The sequence below is a fragment of the Mytilus trossulus genome, chromosome 4 (assembly GCF_036588685.1).
Source record: "Mytilus trossulus isolate FHL-02 chromosome 4, PNRI_Mtr1.1.1.hap1, whole genome shotgun sequence".
Taxonomy (NCBI): domain Eukaryota; kingdom Metazoa; phylum Mollusca; class Bivalvia; order Mytilida; family Mytilidae; genus Mytilus; species Mytilus trossulus.
The window spans coordinates 71,567,594-71,588,448 of record NC_086376.1 but is presented as its reverse complement, the minus strand read 5'-3'; the positions used below and the strand labels follow the sequence as shown (position 1 = coordinate 71,588,448).

Here is a 20,855-nt window from a genome sequence, read left to right as displayed (position 1 = left end):
AACTGGATCCCCCCTTTTTACTCAAAATGACTGTCCTGTCTGTGTTTTCTTTCAAATTTAATTTATTTATCAATTTGGCTTCAAAATACCTATTCTAACAAAAATTCCAAATGAATATCCGCATACTAAAAATCCAGTTAAAAATATTATTCTAATATGAGAATATCGAACACACCCTGCGTACAAAAAAAAAACGGAACTATCTCCTGCATTGTTCCGACATTTAGTGATCACTCTTTGGAATGTTTACAAACAATATGGCGCGAATGAAAACAGCAACACAACTAAACATTTTGTAATTAGGGTTTACATCATGACTGAGATCACGACGGTTAAGATATTTAGTCTGTAGGTACGGAAAAATAAGGAGTTGAACCTATGACTGAACTGACTTTATACAGTCAAAAGTGTTTTGAAAATTGTTCTTTTAAAAAAAACACATTTAAAAAAGTTATTTTTTATCTGAATTGAACGAATTTCCGCTGTTAAATACACATTCTATATTTTAGTTACGTCTCACCTTATGTATAAAATTACACAATACATTTATAAATAAAGGCAACAGTAGTATACCGCTGTTCAAAACTCATAAATCCATGGACAAAAAACAAAATCGGGGCAACAAACCAAAACCGAGGGAAACGCATTAAATATAAGAGGAGAACAACGACACAACACCGAAACGCAACAGCACACAGAAACGGACCAAGCAACAGACAATACACCACGAGAATAACAAATATAACATCAAAACCAAATACATAAATATGGGATAGACAAGTACTGTGCCACGTCTTATCTCAAAAATAAGAGAAAACAGAAACGACTCAACGTTAAAATGCAACACACACACAGAAACGAACAATATTATAACAATGACCATCTTCCTGACTTGGTACAGGACACTTTTAAAGGGGAATAAAAGTGGTGGGTTGAACCTGGTTTTAAGGCATGCCAAACCTCGCACTTTAATGGCACAGTTAAATATAACATTGAAATGAAAACAAAATATTACAGGACTACAATACAAATAAAAAGCAGAACATATTAGACAAAGAAAAGCATGATTAATAGATAACAAAAAGCATCAGGTTTAAAATTCAATACGCCAAAAACGCGTCTAGTCCACACGAGACTCACCAGTGACGAAAAAAAAAAAAATTACAAAATTGTGCAGCACTGAAGATCAAAAGTTGAAAAGGTTTTGCCAAATACAGCATTGTTTGTATGCCCAGGATAAGAACATTCATATTATATAAAACAATTCACACTATTGCAAACAGTAAATTTTAACAAATGAATATGAAAGAGATATACATAATGAAACTGAAGTAAAAACTAATTACAGAAAACTGATTCCAGAAAACTAAACCCGAATACATAATGCCCAGATATACAAGACCGAAAGTGAAAAAGTTATAAAAGTTATAAAAGTTACATTATGTATACATAAGCCAATCTGAACAGATTTATGAGAGACTTAAAATATACCACAAATTATTATTTATAGATGCCGTCAGCTAAAATTTGTAGCGGTTATCAGTAGAAATAATCTTAAGTATCAATGGTGTTCACTCCAGATATAGTTTTTCACATTCCATTCATAAATCGTCAAAAGACAAACCACAACTGACCTACCTATTAAGTGATCGCACTGTAAAATCCTGACCTGACTGATAACCACTACAAATTTTAGCTGACGGCGACAATCCAATATAATACATTGTCTGCAGTTTCTTTCTATAATTTAATTTTTACTATTGTGAAAACCACTTCTTAAAAACAAATTTGAATTTCTGCACGTGTATAGAAATCGTATGTCAAGATTTGACATTTATATACAATTGTTTTACATTGTTATTTCGGGGCTTTTTATAGCTGACTATGTGGTAAGGGTTTTTCTCATAATGGAAGGCTGTACGGTGACCTATAATTGTTACTTTCTGTGTCATTTTGGTCTCTTGTAGACGGTTGTCTCATTGGCAATCAAACCACATCTTTTTTTTTATATGTATCGTCTTGTATTGTGTTTCGACCGTATTCTATTTTCACTTCCTGAATGATGCACATTCCCATATCTTTTATACAGTCATGACCATGATGACAGTGTATATCTTCACATACATTGTACATTAAATTATATATTATATTAATTAGCAGTAATTTATTTTTTTAAACATAGTATACAAATGGTATAGGAGCAAAAGTATTATTTGAAGATGGCTGGGAGAGGAAGATTGTCCATTTCAACAGCACTTAGTAGAAATACAACATTAGATTCTTCTTATGGAGGGAATTCAAGTACAACAAGTGCATCTGCTGCTCATGCAGAAAGACAAATAAAGGTAAAACATTTAACAGACACTATTGATACATGTGATATATAGTGCAATCTGATTGGAAAATATATTTGTTATGGCATTTATTTTGAAACCATTTTAAAAATTAGTTAAGTGAAGACAAGTTAAATTCAAGGTTGAATTTGGGAAGAATAATTACAATCATTCATTAAGTGATTATTGGTATTCTAATTGATGCTTTTCAGGCAAAAAACGTTTTCTAAGAACTGTATGTATGTTTCAAAAAAGATGAACATTTTTATTTATATTGCACATCATTCTATGCATCAGTATACCTTAATATGGTTTATATATTAATATCCTTATTTTGATTGGTCAATAGCTTGTGTCTTTTTCTTGTTCATGTAATTTTCAACTAATCAAAACCCTAGAATCATGTCTAAGGTATTATTATGATTTAGATGTATGTCTATTTATACTTAAAGTCTGTAGTTAATAGGATTTAATGGAGATGATGTTAGATTTACTTCTATATTGCATCATCAAAATAACACACCCAAAAATCCCACAGAAAGGCAACAAAAGTATAACATGATTTGGTAAAAAGTATGAACTGAAATTTCAAAAGTCATAAATCGATTGATACATGTAGAAAACAAATCAGGGTTACAAACTAAAACCGAGGAAAACATGTCAACTATAAGGGGAAAACAAAGAAAAAACAGAACAATGAAGTGCAATAAAAAACATATGACAATGCAACATACTTAGAAACAAACTATAAGGTAACAACTGCCATATTTCTGACTTGATACAGGACCTTTCATTGGCTAATCTCTGCGCTGTTTGGCAATGTTATATATATACCTCTGAAATTACAACATTTCATGACAGGAATACAGTACAAATAAATGCAAGAACACCCAAGACAGATATATATATGTACATGTTTGTTTTGTAGAAGTTGAAAGAAGAAAATACAAAACTGAGAAATGAAATCAAAGAAGTTAGGTAAATATAGTAATGATTATCAATATAAATGCTCTCATTACCTATCTCACTCTATACAATATACAATGTATGTCATTTTGATTTTGTTCTGTATTCTTGAAGATTTGTGGCACTCTTTCCTTCTCTTATGATTATGTAATAGAACTTAAAAGGAGGGAAAAGATGAAGGGTCTGTGTGATTATTTTTTTTACATATACAGGCCATTGAAAAATCGGTAGAAACCAATTCTCTATAGATTTTTCTAGCATAAAAACATTGGTGTTTGTCTTTTCTTTTTTCTTTCATAAACTATGAAAAAATAACCAGGATATTATAATATTTTAAAATTTGGATGTTTAACCTGTATGTAATAAAATTATGAAAAGAAAAGAAGGGTTAATGGGATAAACATTTAATGACACTTATTAACAGGGATAAAACCAGAGGATTCCAATATAACAAAAAACGGAAATAAGTAGGGAACAGCCTTAAACCCTTTCAATCTGTGGCCATTATAACACAAAGACTTCAAAAATTGTTCATTGTTGTTTCTACAGCCGATCCACTAAGCACATGACAAAATGCAGTCTAAGTTTTGATACAGGGGCTTAATTTATAAACTTTATACATGTATTTTAACTTTCTTTTATTGAAGGAGTTTATACAACCAATTAGTACAAGAAAATTCCCATGAGAAGTTTGATGAAAGAAGAATTATGTTAATTAAATCTCAGGTCATTCAGCTGGAAAGACAGGTTTGTGTCAAATCAAGATCAATAACTTGTCAAATCAAGATCAATAACTTGTCAAGTCAAGATCAATAACTTGTCAAATCAAGATCAATAACTTGTCAAATCAAGATCAATAACTTGTCAAATCATGATCAATAACTTGTCAAATCAAGATCAATAACTTGTCAAATCATGACCAATAACTTGTCAAATCATGATCAATAACTTGTCAAATGAAGATCAATAACTTGTCAAATCATGATCAATAACTTGTCAAATCATGATCAATAACTTGTCAAATCAAGATCAATAACTTGACAAATCAAGAAAAATAACTTGTCAAATCAAGATTAATAACTTGTCATATCAAGATCAATAACTTGTCAAATCAAGATCAATAACTTGTCAAATCATGATCAATAACTTGTAAAAAAATAATCAATATTTAAGTGCTTACATTTCATTCTTGTTTAGCTTAGGTTGCTTAGGTTTATTGCTGTTCCTAATCTTGAAAGTAACCACACCGTCTTCCATGATAAGTCAGACACACATTCTGAAGAACAATCTAGATATCTTTTAGAGATGCATACAATGTCTATAGTTTATTTCAAACAATTGATTTAATAGTTTAATACCCTTGGACCAAATTTTGTTGCATGTATGTCATATTACCATTTGATAACCAAATAAAAAAATGCTACTCCAGTTTTCTAAAAAAAAATATTGATCTTGATATCCCTCAAGCAATACAAATTTAAAACGAAAACAAGCTTAGCTTTTGTTAAATATTTCACAAATACATGAAAATATTAAGGATAGGTTTTGCATATTTAAGTCACATATAGAGGTTATATGAAAAAAGTATTTTTATTCTCACATATTTCTTCGATTTTTAAAACACATATTTAAAGATTGCTTCATTTAAATCTTATGGATATGTGTTATAGTAAATAAAATACATGCTTCGGTTCATTTTATAACAGGTTCTAATGATGTCAGAGGCCATAAGTTCAAGATCAGAAACATTAGCAGAAGTAGAAAATTCTTTAACTTGGATGACAGATCAGTGGAGGTAGGGTTAAAGGTCAAGCAAAGTCATTATTAAGAAATTTTATTGAAAAAAGGGATATTTGAATGGAAGTACATACAATGAAAAAATCAAAATAATTATCAGAGAACAGCACAATGTTTTCATTTCTTATTCTTTCATCTACATATTGTGGGAATACAAAAAGAGATGGGTTATGAATACCAATGAGACAACTGACCACAAGAAACCAAAAGACACAGAAATTAACAACTATAGGTCACCATATGGTCTTCAACAATGAGCAAAGCCCAACCGCATAGTTAGCTATATAGGACTCGAAATGACAAATGTAAAACAATGCAAATGAGAAAACTAATGGCTTAATTAATGTACCTAAAATGACAGAAAACCAATTATGTAACCAATCAAAAAATGACAACCACTGAATTACAGGTTCCTGACTTGGGACAGGCAGGGTTAAACATGTTAGCGGTATCCAAACCCTCCCCCTAACCTGGAACAGTGGTGTGAGAGTACAATAAAAGAACAAACTATATAAATCAGTTGAAAAAGGCTTAACTCATCAGATGGATACAAATAGAAATACATGTAACAAAAACAGAGTGAATGTGGCAAGGTACTTGTATATTTTAACAAGAAGACACTAAGATATGAGAGTACTCACAGTTACTGACAGCTAGTTCAAAGCCACTATCAACTATTAAACAAAATCTTACATCTATGACTATTAAAATGGTTCATGGTTTCAAAACAATCCAATACTTGAAGACTTACCACTAGATTTTTTTTTTGGTCTATCAAAGTGTTTGATAATCATCAGTTGCCCTATTGCCACATGAAATCAAACTCTCCGCAGCACTTTATTAGTCCGTCCACAAATATTTAGATGGTTGATGTTGCATAGTAGAATATTGGAAAGGTACCAAGGAATTCTTACTAATATTGGACCTATTTCTGTTTTATCAGAATGTATTTCAAAATAAAACCTTTAACCTTATGTGATGGAATTTTAATTGTAGGCAATATATTTCCCTTGAGTCTAGAAGTCCAGAGGTACCTGTTAAAAGATCTGATTTAACACTGATGGTTGAAACTGCTGAATCAGCAAGAATTAAATTGTACAAGCAGATAGAGGTGAATATGTTGTAACAATGATCAGCATTTTTTGTTAAGAGGAAAGGTTGAATTTCATGATGCTGTAATTAATAAATTTTCTTGGTCACCAATTTTCATTGATTGATGAAAAATTGTATTTTCATGAAAATTTTATACCTTGGTTTTGCTGAAGTATGCATTGAATCATTTGAAGAAGATATACATGCCAAATTGACAAGATACTAAACTCAATAAAAAAAAAGTACCCCTTTGAATTTTAGTGATCATTGTATCAATGTCCATATTTATTAAATATTAAAAAATATGTATCTAAAAAGGACATATTTCCACTGTATTTATAAACAAACTAAATCTTTTAACTCTGTTTTAGAATACAACAGTAAGGAATCTGACAAGACCTCTGATGTTTGTGAATGAATTTGTAAGACCTGGGAGTGAAGAGGAGATAACTCTTCTGGATATTGCTTCAGGTCAACTGGAGCATCTTAATTTAAAACATGTGGTGGGTAGAACAAAAAAATCTGTATGCTACAAGAAATCTCTCATGTTTGGATGAATTACAGATAATTTATCCATAACATAATTTAGATTAAGAAAAATTAATAATGAACTTTCATTAAAAAAAATACTAGAAAATCCTGATAATGAATGTTGGGTAAACCTGATGTAGGCTTAAACTTTAAATAAATTATATGGAAAGGAGGAACAATACAAACAGGCAGCAACCAAACAACAACCACTGACTTACAGGCACATAACAAAAATATATCATTGCCTAATTTATTTGCCATTTAAAACTATGCTTACCCTCTTTTCAAAATGTATAAATGGAAAAAAATGTCAGTATCAAAATTCACATACAGCATTACTATAGTTTAAATCTGTTTTCTTATACTTATTACAGGCAAAGCTTGAGACCAAATTAGCAAGTCTATACAAAGAACTTATTGGTTTCCACGGCTTGATAGAAGAGGCTGAAAAACCATCACTTCATCCTGTTTCAGAGCATACAAATAAAGCAATGCATGATCGTATGACTACTAGACTTCTGAAATCTTGTGCCATGATCAAAGATTGCTGTGGTGATTTAGTACAACTCTCATTGTTATACCCTAGTGCCCCTTGGGTAAGCCACCCTTCTAGATAACAAAAAAATATGAATTGACATGTCTTGGAGAATGATCAGTAAGAAAACGATAATAAAATTGAGAATGGAAATTGGGAATGTGTCAAAGAGACAACAACCCGACCATAGAAAAAAACAACAGTAGAAGGTCACCAACAGGTCTTCAATGTAGCGAGAAATTCCAGCACCAGGAGGTGTCCTTTAGCTGGCCCCTAAACAAATATATACTAGTTCAGTGATAATGAACGCCATAATAATTTAAAATTAAAATAATGCAAGACTAACAAAGGCCAGAGGCTCCTGACTTGGGACAGGTGCAAAAATGCGGCGGGGTTAAACATGTTTGTGAGATCTCAACCCTCCCCTATACCTCTAGCCAATGTAGAAAAGTAAACCCATAACAATACGCACATTAAAATTCAGTTCAAGAGAAGTCCGAGTCTGATGTCAGAAGATGTAACCAAAGAAAATAAACAAAATGACAATACACAGATACTTCTGATATATTTCTAAAACTTTTTTGTGACCCATTTATTATGCCCTTTTCTGGTCTTTTTGTCCATTTGTTCATCCATCCCGCTTCAGATTAAAGTTTTTGGTCAAGGTTTTTTTTGATGATATTGAAGTTCTATCAACTTGAAACTTAGTACACATGTAAAGATGAGAATTAATACAAAATTAATCATCACCTCAACCAACAAATTATAAACTCAGCTAAAACTATAACCTGGATGTCAATAAATGAAAGAAAGCTTAGCTAAATTACATGCTACCTAATATACAATAGATTGATGAATTTAGAATAATCACTAAATGTGCAATTCCAATACTGGTTTTGATTTATTTTTAGCCACCCTTGAAAAGATCTGTTATAAAAGACTTGACTTGTGATCAGGTTATGAAAAGTCTTCCTGTTTTACCCAAGACAAAAGTAAAGGAGGTACAAGCTGTAATAGAGGCCATGTTGAAAGCAGTCAATTACAAAAACAGCATGACAAATCATGAGGTAATTGAATGGATAGGTTAGATTTCATTTTAAAGAATTTTACCGTTTTGAAAAAATAAATGATAAATTTTTATAATTAAACTATTTTGATTTTCGTAATGGTTGTAAACTTCTATGTTAGTAAATGTGATATTTAAACAAATTAGCTGTTTTGTTGTCATTAGGATTGTTGCAAATGAATTTATGTCAAACACATTAATATTTTATTTTATTTTATGGGCAGGGGAGATAATTTAATATTAATTTCTCATAATCTGTATATTTGTTTTAGTTTATATCATAGAGTGCTTAGAAAATGAGTTTACTTTTCTAGTATAGATTTTTAGGCAGTTAAGCTGCCGTATGTGAGCACCCTGGTTTTGTGTGCTACCCAATAAATGCTGAAATACGTGCCATTGTTATCATCTAGCTGTCTACTATATTATTAATAACTTATTGGACAGTTTTTTCATACTTTTCATTCTGGATTACAAAAAATATAACCAGAAAAACCTTAAATGATCGTCGATTTTCCCAAAAGCTTTGAAGTTGCACATAGGAAGTAGAGCACATTAGGAATCCTTATGTAGTTTATTATCCCCTGAGCTTTTGGCTAAGCTGTCAAAGAACAAATGTATGAAATATTTAATCGCCAAAAATCTCTAAAGACAAGTAGTTTAGATTTCCCAAATTGCAAAAGTCGTACGAATATTGTATGTTGTCAATACGTAGTCAACTACATATATATACGTCAGTATAAGTTCAACTGATCACGCTGTTGGAGGCAATTTTGAATTAGAAGATGAAATTTCTTTTCAATTTGGACGCAGGGGTTCAAATTAGCGGTGGTCCGATGTCTGCGACCTTCCACTTTTGCAGTCGGACTTTCTACTTGCCCAAGTTACTAGCTACGCCCGACGGACCTTGAAAGATAAAAAATAACTTTGCAAACATTTTTTACCAAAGTTTCCTAATAAACGATCTCAAACTTATTTTCATCGTTACTATTCATGACAGTGATGTTCAATTTGTTTAACCGCCAGCTTTATACAGAAAATCGCTGATAAATAATGTGTAAATCCGAGCAAAATAGTATCTCATTATCTGTCAAAAACAACATTGAAAATAAAATGGCTGCCGCGAGAAGACAATACAATATCGGATCCAATTCCGGAAGCGGATAAGGGTAATCCCGGGTTTTGGCTTTCAACTAAAAAAATCCTGACGTGACAAAATACATCTATGCATGGTAAATAAATATAAACACTAGAATTGAAAACCAAAAGACAAGAAAAATCAGAAAATATTTTGTACACCAATTTTAATGTCAAAATCCAATACAATGTGACAGTTGGGAACAGTTTATCTAACAATATATATGTTCCTGGTAACAGTATACATTTTCTTTATCAGTGGTAAATGTTGGTAATGTATGTTAAATGCTTTTCAAGTTAAACATATTTCTGCAATTTCAAGGGGTATTTTTTTCTTCTCAATTTTGATAGGTCAGTTAAAATATATAGCTGGAAGTTTCTTATATAAAAAAAAAGATGTGGTATGATTGCCAATGAGACAACTATCCACAAGAGACCAAAATGACCAAAACTTGGTAACAATCAAGATCCCCCACCCTAAACCATATATATTCACGTATGGGACAATATAACAAATCATATGAAATATAGGTGGAGGTCGTGGGAAAATTTATAAACGGTGGGATCCACAATCTCAAACAATACATATTTATGTATGGGAAAATATTACAAATCAAATGAAATCTATGGTCACTGTACACCCTCCTGTTTGAGAACTTGGAAAAATTACAGATCATCACCCCTTGACCATATATACTCATGTATAAGTCTATATAACAAATCAAATGAAATATAGGGGAAGTCCCTGTGGTCACCCTACCCCTCATGTTTAAGAACTTTGAAACAGATGGGATCCCAACTCTAAATTAAATGAAATATAGGGGGAGTCCCTGGATGTCACCCTACCCCTCCTGATTGAGAAATTGGAAACAGTCGAGCTCCCACCTTTAAATTAAACCATATATATTCATGTATTAGCACTAATCAAATGAAATATAGGGAGAGTCCTTAGGGTCTCCCTACCCACTCCTGTTTGATAAATTAGAAACAAATGAGATCCCCACCCCTCAAACATATATATTCATGTATTGGACAATATAACAAATCAAATGAAATATAGGGGAAGTCACTGGGGCCCCCACCCCTCCTGTGTGAAAAGTTGATAACTGTTGAGATTCCCACCCATAAACCATATATATTTATGTATGGGACAATATAAAAAATCAATTGAAAATTAGGGGTTGTCGCTAGGGTCACCCGAAACCCTATTGTGTGTGTTTTGACAACTTGTAAAAGATTGAGATACCAACACCTAAACCATATTCATTCCTGTTTGTCATTTCAAAAAAGATTGAATGACATGCAAGGTCAATCTCATATGCATATCACTTTGCTAGACCCTAACACCTGTCATTTTATTCCAAACTTAGACATAATGAACTTGGGGTGAAGGTGGGAGTCTTTTACATTTACTATAGACAGGTCAGTCAGACCTCACCGTTGATCCCTGTAGTAGTAAACATTTGTCTGATTTGTGTTTCATAACTTTTGTACTGTACAGCACAAACTTAGTTTTCTTTCCAGGGAAGCAAGTCCATTCATACTTTTATGAGCTCATACTAAAGACAGCTGAACTACTAACAGTCAACTAATACGAACAATTACGATCAAATAGAAGAACTGCAATCATTGCAAACTTGTACCACTGCTGACTCATAAAAGACGCATGGCCATTCGTGGTCATGTGCATTGCTATTGAAAACCTTGATAAAATATGAATTATTTGCCATAATGATTAATTCATTAAATGAACATAAATGTACAATTATATATGAATGTTTAATGTTTGTTCTTTTAAATCTTTAAAAAAAAGTTGAAGCAACATTGCTACAGTCTTCATAATTATGTTTGCCTTGGTTTTTGGTTAACTGCCTACAGTGCTTACAGCGCTTTGATTGTTGTTATAAGATGTAATCAATGGATCTAATTTATTTGAATTCAAAATTACATTTTTAAGAAATTATAATAGATACTTTATAGTTTTTATAAAAAAATATATAAGATTTCTTTTCTGGAAAAGAATTTTAGAAAGGATCTTTTGTAAATATTTTCTTGGTTATGAATTTTCCGAACATATTTTTACAACATTTATCTCTCATATGATTCTTTGACTCTGTTGTATTTCAGATAAAATCCTTAAAAGAAGATTTGAAGTTTCACAAGTCAGTATATGATTTACAGTTGGAATATATCCAGGCTTTATTTGATGCTGTAAGGTTAGTATGTTATTGTAGCATGGTGAATAGCACAGAGATATAAGGTCGTTTATAAACTCAATTCTTTATTTGATGCTGTTACCTTAGTAAGTTATCTACACACATCATTGATAAGAACGTTGAAATATAAGGTCTTTAATTAGCTCAAAATGGAACACTGATGGAATCTCTAAAAAAAAAAATGTCTGGTTTCTAAAACATAAATTTAAGACCTATGTGTGATATGATATTGTTATGCTGATATGTTTTCAAACTGTATTTGACCAAACACTCAGAATTTGAACATGTTTGGGACTTGGTCATCAAAGAGAAACATTGAAGATTTTTGGTGTACTATGATAATACAGTTACTTAACAACACTAAGAACATTCAATCTTCAACAATATACAGGCATCTGAGCAAGTGTATTAATATTCTAACCAATTTATATTTAATTCAATTCACAAAATAATCTGTTGAAAATCATGAGTATAATTTTAACTTTAAAATATCACTGTTGAAATATTTTGTAGAGGTGGTTATCAGAAGTTTGAAGAATCCACCAAAGATGTGATAATTACACCACTTAAAGGTATTAATTATCATACAATAATCTTTTATTGTTCAATTATCTTATGTTATTGTATACTTTAATAAGTGTACTGATAAATGATAAACAGTCAAACCTGCATTTACTCTTTCTTCATTTCAGCAGACAGCTGCTTCTAGTTATAATTTTCAGTCCCTCCCAAATGCAATCTCTACATAATTTAACTCAAATCAGCTGTCACCTGTCTAACACTGTCTGCGATCACCTATTCCTTGTACGAAATCTGCATTTCAACTGTTAACAACAGCCCAAAAAATGTTTTTTACTACCAGAATATTCATGACAAAAAGTATGTATTGAGTATTGAAGTCCAAATTAAAGTGAAACCAGTTTGAAACTAAGATTCTGCAATATGATGTGAATTCCTTGTCTTCCACTTCCCTCCGTCCCCATACACATTTACAGAACTGGAATGTGCTATTTTTAATTTTATTGAACTTAGAACCATAACTTTCCATTTGAAAAGGATAAAACTATTTGCCCTGTTCCTGACCATTTTCGATCTCAGAAGCATATTTTTGGGGTAACCTCGCTTTAAAGCTTAAGATAACCTCTCTTGAACGGTCCCTTTTGATACTTCCCAAGAGTGTCTACTTAATACAGGTTTGACTGTATTTACTATATTTCGTTATACCTGTCAAAACCTGAAGTAAGATTAAAATAATCAAAACCATATCCATCTTTTCACCTTTTTTTTTCAATAAAAAAAAGACTATTAAATCGCATTCAAACTGTTTCTTTCTGTGCTCAGTGATTTAAAAAAAAACAAAGATGTACAATGTGGTAAAGAGGAATTGTATCATTAAAAAGAAGAGATATTTTTGTTTTAAAACTTCTTGCTATTTTTCATCCTACATGCACCATTGAGCAGAGATAATATAAAAATTGACTGCATTGATTAACCTCATTTCAAACTTGTGGGGAATATTTCTCTTAATGCTATTATGTTTGTTTCTTCAGATGTTTTAAAAACTTATGATGATTTAAAAGATACAGCATCAGAAAAGGCTTTGAAAGAATTTTTATCCTGCTTCAAACAAAACTCAGAAAAGGTATTATAATATTGCTTCATTATCATTTCGTTGCCTGTGCATAGATGTTATTAAATTTGCTTTACTGTTAGTATTATTTGAAAATGAACCATACATGTTTTGCTCAAACAGACTGCACCATTCAACAGTTTACATCTTTGTTTTTGTGACCACAAATGTTTTTTTCAGATTTACCGTTCAGAATTTTTATTAGTCTACAGACTACCTAAGGAAGGTTATTCAAGAAATAGTTACCATAAAATTGACAATGAAAATGGGGAATATGTCACACTGAAGATATATAGCATCATTTGATCCAGTCCCGGCTATTGAAATGTTGAATGTTTCTGGACAGCGCTCCAGACGACCTAGTCAGGAACCCTATGGTCGTCGTGAGGATTGCGATGACGTGGAAGACAATGTTGATATTTGTTTTGTCCTTGATCCTGATTTTGATAAAGAAAATCATTGAGATTACCAAAGCCTTTATCAAAATCAGAATAAAGACTATTCCTTTGTTACTGTCTAACTTATGTAAATGAAAGCATCAAAATTAAACATCTGTCAAATTAATGTCATTTTTGCAGGACCAGTAGATTTGGAGCTGGACCAGTAGAGTTTTCAGTCCACTGGTCTGGCTGGCCAGTACACAAAAACACTTAAATATACCCCTGCTGACATGTCAGCTCCAGAACTCAATTAAACTAATAAAAAAGATTATTTCTTCATCATATGAGGAACATGCATAATCCCTCCCATAAGGGGTTTAGTATCATACATGCAGATATTGCTACAGATGTTTTAACATACTGATCCATTCTCAATTTTATGATATCTTATAAAGGATTCATTTTCATTTGTGAAGTTTACTGCATTCAATTCCTTTACAGTACAGGTAGGGACTTATTTTTATGGAAGCCTTAATCCGTCTAGATGTCAGACTGGTCGGACAGTTGTCCCAGAGTAATAAACACCTGCTGTGCAATATCCAAGTGGAAGGTCGTAAATCAATCTGTACCAGCTTGATTAGAATTAAATTTTACCTGTACAGATATATTTGTATTTATGGAGAATAGATAAATGAAAATATTGTTTTGTATTCAAAGAGAAAGAATTGAAATTAAAATTAAATATAAGAATTTAAATTAAAAATTAAATATTTAGAATTAAAATTAAAATTAAATATCATGAATGTGGGATTTTTTTTTTATAATTTGAAAATGAAATAAAGACGATTTTTAACAATATATTGTGTTGCCAATTATTATAATAGTTTTGTGCCAATAAACTATTTTGTATTTGCATTTGTATTTGAAAACCGTAAATATTTCATCTAATTCAAAAATAATAAGCCTAATAACAACCAAGACTGTTTTCAATAGAAGTTTAAATCAAATTGTTGAGACATCAATCCCGTAAATTATACGAGTTTTCATTGATGGTTATATTATTTTCCCCCTTTTAACGTCCTGTTCCTTTATATGTTATTATTAGAAACACAATTTTAAGTATAAGGCCAACATATCGTATTTATAAAATATGTATAGGCATTGTGAATAAAGTTATTTTCCTTTTGATACAACTTTCCCCGTCGGAGCCTCTACATCAAATCACACCTGTCAATCATTTCTCGCAAGTAAAACATTTTGGTCAGACAGATCACTCGTGTTTTCTATTTTGACATATTTCCCGTTAATCTCTTTGAAAGTCAAACAATTGGTTTCTTTAAATACAATATTTATAACGCCGTGATCATATTTCGATTCCTATTTTTTATTTAACAAAAAATTGTTGACATTCGAGATATTGCCTTTCTATTTTCATGTCTCAGTCAACTCTTTTATGAAAATCGCCGGTGTTTTTATTATAAATATATTTTACGAATCGAGACACGAAAATCAAAATTTAACCTTATATAGTTTATTGAATAAATGCACATTTATACCCCAATGGGGTTGAAGGCTAATCGTACTATTCATGATCAGCTGTGTTTACTTTTTCGCCGTACTTCTAGTCATTCTATAGCTTGCGCAGTCCGTAAGAATTTTTAAATCGATGTTGTATTATTTCCGAAGTTTAAAGGAGTTCTCCAAAGTAGAATATTTAAATGGGAATCCGGGAAATGACTGATAAAAATAAAACAAAAAATAGTTAAAGAAGACTAAATCTTGTTTTGATTTTACATGTATGTAAATCGATTAAATTTCTATTCTGGTCAATCGATCAAGAGCCTCAAAACTAACGCACAATTATACTGTCAATCATTCCACATCAAATTTAATCATGAATGGATTTTCCCACGGTCGTTCAGTAAGGTCACCTGAGTTTACTGTTACGACATTTCCCGCCATATAAAAATCTCGTGCAGTGGACAAAATCAATCATCTTTAACATCTTTTATTAGCATTCAATAATATTGTGAGTGGAGTCAAGTTAAAGTTCAACCACGTGCACATGCTGTTGATCACTAATATGTGTATCATGGAATTATCTTTTCACGGCAAATTTTTCTTAACAAATTGCTGTTAAAAATATATAACATACAAGTTTCCTTTTTTACATGGATTGTGCGTAAATTAATATTACGCAATTAATTTAAGTTCGGGATTTCGGGATTAACACTTTCGGGATCTGGGAATTCTTTTTTTCGCGATGTCGGGATTTTGATTTATTTAAATTCGGGACCTTGGGACTTCGTGTTTTTAAGCCAGGGATTTCGAGATCCGGACCCTATTTACCCCCTACCCCCAAATGCAGATCAATTATATAAATTTCGCATAATGAACAAACACGGAAATCTTAAAATAAACTTATGTCCGGGAAGAATCAATATCTTCTTCTAGTGTTATTATTTGCGTTCTATTTTATTGATACATCTCTAACTTTGAAGTTTCGGACAATAAATTGTTTACAGTAAAAAGTAAAAACTACAAAGAATCAGCAAGCTACTAAATAATATACAAGTATTGCTCACTGTAATTATTTTTTTTATCTCGGAACTGACCCAACACAGACTGAATATTAAATACATATTATAGAAATATTTTGCATGTGGCCTCGTCAAACTAACCCTGGAGACAGCATTCTGCTAATGGATTTACGAGTAAAACAAAAATAACCGTAAGCTTCCAGAAATAGAATAAATGTAAAAATATTTATGTTTGAAATTTTATGCAAACAAATAAGAAACAGATACACAAAAAAAATAAAAATAAACAACAAAGAACATAGAACAAAAATAATTTTGAGGAACAAATTAGAAAATAAAAAGCATTTGAAATATAAAAACTATAATTAAAAAAATAGGCTATTTTTATTAAAACAAAGTTTTCTCCAGTACTTCACCTGTAAAAATATTTTATGTCAAAAACGATGTAATCAATAAAGTGACTGAGAGGTTAAAATTACAGGTAACCTGATTCTGAAATCAGTGAACCGTAATTCTAGCAGCACGGATTAAGATGAAAGGACAAATATATTGCCAATCACACCTGGATTTGTTGATTAATGACCATACTACATACCATAAAAATGTCCGATTATTCATATCCGACTTGACGGATTAAGACATCCATAAAAATAAGTCCCTACCGGTACTGTATGTGAAAAGTATTTAGCAATTTAATAGAATAAAACAAAGTGTAATATCTATATTAAGCACCAAAAAAAAACAGACCTAGAATAATATAAATTACATTAATTTAATGGACTGCAGTTTAATCTGATGTCTGTACATTTCAAAACCAATTTGGATTAATTATTAATAATTTAATTTTGAATGTAACACGTTTTCTGATTGGCTGGCATCATTTTATTTATCACATTATAGACACAATTTATCAATGTTTTTTCATGATTTAAGCCAGTTTAAAATGGAATTTAGAATTAAATTATACGAAATAACTGTAATATTTTGTCAGTCTATTGGAAACATCATAAAAATGTGGTGCACTCTGTTAAATAACCTGCTATGCCCGTTCTTTAGTGTGCACCACATTTTTTATGTTATTTCTTCATAGACAGAAAAATTATTACAGTCATTCCTTAAGTAAAAAACAATTTATCAATGGATAAATTGTCAGTTATCATGTCACAATCATTGACTGAAAATTAAAGCGTCAAGTTTGATTTCTTTTACTTTTCATTATCTTTCTGAATGATTATTTTTGACGTTTTTTAGTTATTAAGTCTTGAATGTTACTATAGCTTTGCTTTATGTAGTGGTCACATGCATGAACAAATATGTTTTGTATTTATAGCTGGAGAATGCTGTTGAACAGTTATCTGAAAGTGATGATGGTATGTTTGTTTGCATGTAACTAAGAAATAAATGCTTTTACACTTAGATATCTTATATTCGTATATAAAGTAATCAATGTCACAATTGTAAAAAAAAAAAGAATACCATTTTAAATTTAAGTTCTATTTTCTAGAACAAAATGAAATGAAAAGTCTGTTATTTTAGATGGAAAATCATAAGCATTTACTGTGACTCCTCTGTGAGTGTTGCTCTCTGACAATTTCAGTTTATGTCATCTGCTTTGTCTAGACATCACACATTCATTGTCTTGTGAGGTGTTTCCTGGATTTGTTCGTTATAATCTTTAACTCTAATTGTAGTTGCACATCCCCTTCTAAAGTTTGCACTGGATGTATAGCTATAGCAAGTGACACAAGTTTCCCATTGATTGATTAATTGATTTTTTGTTGCTTTCTTAATGTCCAATGGCAAAAAGTTCATGCGTATTCAGGACAAAGACTTAAATCTTAACTTTTTTGTTTTATCAATTTACAGAGTGATGTATTATATTGTTGATGACTATATATCTGTTATATATTTCCAGGGTCTGAAGCCCTGACACAGTTTGGTGAGGATTTCTTTTATAGTTTAGACAAATTGGTCTCCAAATGTCAGAGAAATCGAGATAAAGCTGTAAAACAACGGTCAGATCTCAAGGAAGAACAAGAACAACTTGAACAAGAGTTACGGAACTTGCTCGATGAACAAGAACTCAAATATAGAGAACATTTTGTAGAAACTGAAAGAACAGATATAAATGATACGAGTAAGAGAACTAATAAAATATCCCCACAGAGAAATAATTATTTAAATGAACAAAATGTGAGTAAAACAAAAAGTAAACATTCACCAGTAGCGAAAAAAGAAACTAGCAGAGAAAATGACCATGTTGAGTTTCCTTCTGTGGAAAAAGAGAAATCTGAATATATTGATGAAGATACTTCTGAACAAGATGATGAAAATGATTTGAAAAACAGGAATAAATGGAATGTTGACACTAGTTGCCCTCCTACTTTTGATAACATGGAATTTATTTATACAAATCAAACTAAAATGGATAACCAAACAGGAAGTGACAGTGAAACAGAGGCTGAAACAGCCATTTCACAGGATATGCCAAAGGAGAGTGAGACTCACACTTTTGATAGCCAGAAATCATTTGATATTTTACCACCTGTTGGTCTGTCAAAACAACCAAAGAAGACAAAAACAAAAAAGAATTATGTTCCAAATTTAGTAGTGCCAAATAGAACATTAGAATTAAGGCGGTCAGGTAGTTTGTCAAAAATAAACAATGCATCAGAACAGTACTGAAAATCAGAGCCAAAGGAGACAAATGAACAGTCAGAGTCTGACGGGAGTGTGGGTAAAATAAATTTAGTGAGATCTAGGTCAAGTAGTAAAGACAGGATGAATATACCTCAAAAGAAACCTTTTAGATGATCTCAGTTATATTGTTTGGATCAAAATCTGTGATATTATATTGTTGCATGTCAAAAAAAAATTCTATTTTGTTACATATTTTTTGGTTTTAAATATAATAAAATCTTTGTTTGACATACTTTGTTATATAAGAATTGAAAGAGGTTTCTGAATACATAACAAGGAACTACAAGTATAATTTTGTTAAAAGAGTCTAGGTTATTTTATATTTCTTCTGGTTGAAAAAATGTAAAGTAATCCCAAGTGAGAAGCCTGTAATTGAGTTGAGGTTGTTTGCTACTGTATATCATATTTTTGGTTGGTTTATTATTTTGTATATAAATATGGCACTCAAATTTCTAGTTTGAATTGTTGCACATTTTTCTTTTCATGGCCTTTTATAGTTTGCTAACATCATTTGGCATCTGATTGATAGTTGTTCAATTTCATCTATGCTACATCATCTTATGTTTTTTTTATTCAAACTGATAAATGAACATTTTGAATAGAGACTATTTTGAGTATTCAGCAACTTATTAAGGAAACTGGTTTGTCATGTTTTGGATTTTTTGTCAGATTTTCGGAATATTCAAATTTTAAAGTAAATTTGGATTTTATTAGATAAATACTTACCATCATAAATTCTGAGTGTAACCCCAATTGCGTCATAGGTCAGATGGAAAATCCCGACTAAAAATAAACGTACTCTCACTGGTCCGAACATATACCCCTGTTTGCCCATATTCTTCCATTCAATTTCCTCAAGACAGAAACATAAGGAAAGGGGATGAAGGGGAGGTGGGTGGGACCTTTAATTTATGATGGTAAGTATTTATCTAATAAAATCCAAATTTACTTTAAAATTCGAATATTTTATAGCTATAAATATGTTACCATCATAAATTCTGAGTAACAGAATCTAACGTAAAGCTGAATCCCCTGTAACAGAAGAAACAGGAGGAAAGTTCAATCTTTGTGCTGAAACTATAGGTCCAAGAGAGTATAAACTCTCGGAAAAAGTAGCCATAGATTGGAGGTAGTGAGATATAAAAGAGTTCTCATTTCTCCAGAAACCTGCAGACAGTACCTCTTCTAAAGATGCACTGTTAAACAGAGCCCAGGATGTAGAGATACCCCTGACATCATGAGCTTTAACATTAAAACTATTTAAAAGTTCTGCCTTAGAAGAACCATAAGCTAAAGATATGCATTTGCATATCCAAGTAGAAATAGTTTTAACAGAAAGATCTGAGATTCCTTTTTCATAGAAATAAAGAGTCTTGAGTTAGAAACAGAACGTAAACTACACGTTCTTTCCAGATAAATAGAAAGGATTCTTACTGGACATAAAAGTACAGAAATAGAATCGCTAGGGAGTGCAGGAATGACAACTGGTTCTGCACCCTTATCTGGAATCGGATTCTTTGCCAAAAAAGCAGGATCCGTTAAAAGAGTAACAGAAGATTTATCCCTGTTAAATCGAAGGCAAGCATCAGAAATAGAGAAGGCATGGATTTCACTCCTTCTCCGTCCAGAAGCCAAAGCTAAAAGAAAACAGCATTTATAGGAAAGAAACCTTAAATCTATTGTTTCTGCTGGTTCAAAAGGAGGAAGTTTTAAAAAGGATAAAACTAGTCCAAGGTCCCACTTAGGAACTAAAGTTTTTTGTCTTGGTCTTTCAAGACTAAAACTACGAACCAAAAGAGAAATATGCTCATTGATTCCAAAATCTGGGCCACCAGAAATATGAATAGTTCTTGAGATAGCTGATCTATATCCCTTAATAGTAGAGGGACATAATCCTTTGGATTCAAAAAGAAAAACTAGAAAGTCTGCTAATTG

At 31.3% G+C, this 20,855-nt stretch overlaps 1 protein-coding gene across 1 annotated transcript; it reads left to right on the top strand.

Moving 5' to 3' along the window:
• The first annotated feature begins 244 nt into the window (after window positions 1-244).
• LOC134715886 (protein BCAP-like) lies at window positions 245-19,345 on the top strand. Its single transcript, XM_063578425.1, has 14 exons — window positions 245-352; window positions 2,183-2,345; window positions 3,262-3,311; window positions 3,947-4,046; window positions 5,006-5,094; window positions 6,093-6,207; window positions 6,560-6,691; window positions 7,094-7,315; window positions 8,166-8,321; window positions 11,582-11,670; window positions 12,184-12,242; window positions 13,221-13,312; window positions 17,551-17,590; window positions 18,136-19,345. The coding sequence occupies exons 2-14, from the start codon at window positions 2,220-2,222 to the stop codon at window positions 18,903-18,905; spliced, it is 2,040 nt and encodes a 679-aa protein (XP_063434495.1). The 5' UTR covers window positions 245-352; window positions 2,183-2,219; the 3' UTR covers window positions 18,906-19,345.
• Window positions 19,346-20,855: the final 1,510 nt, after the last annotated feature.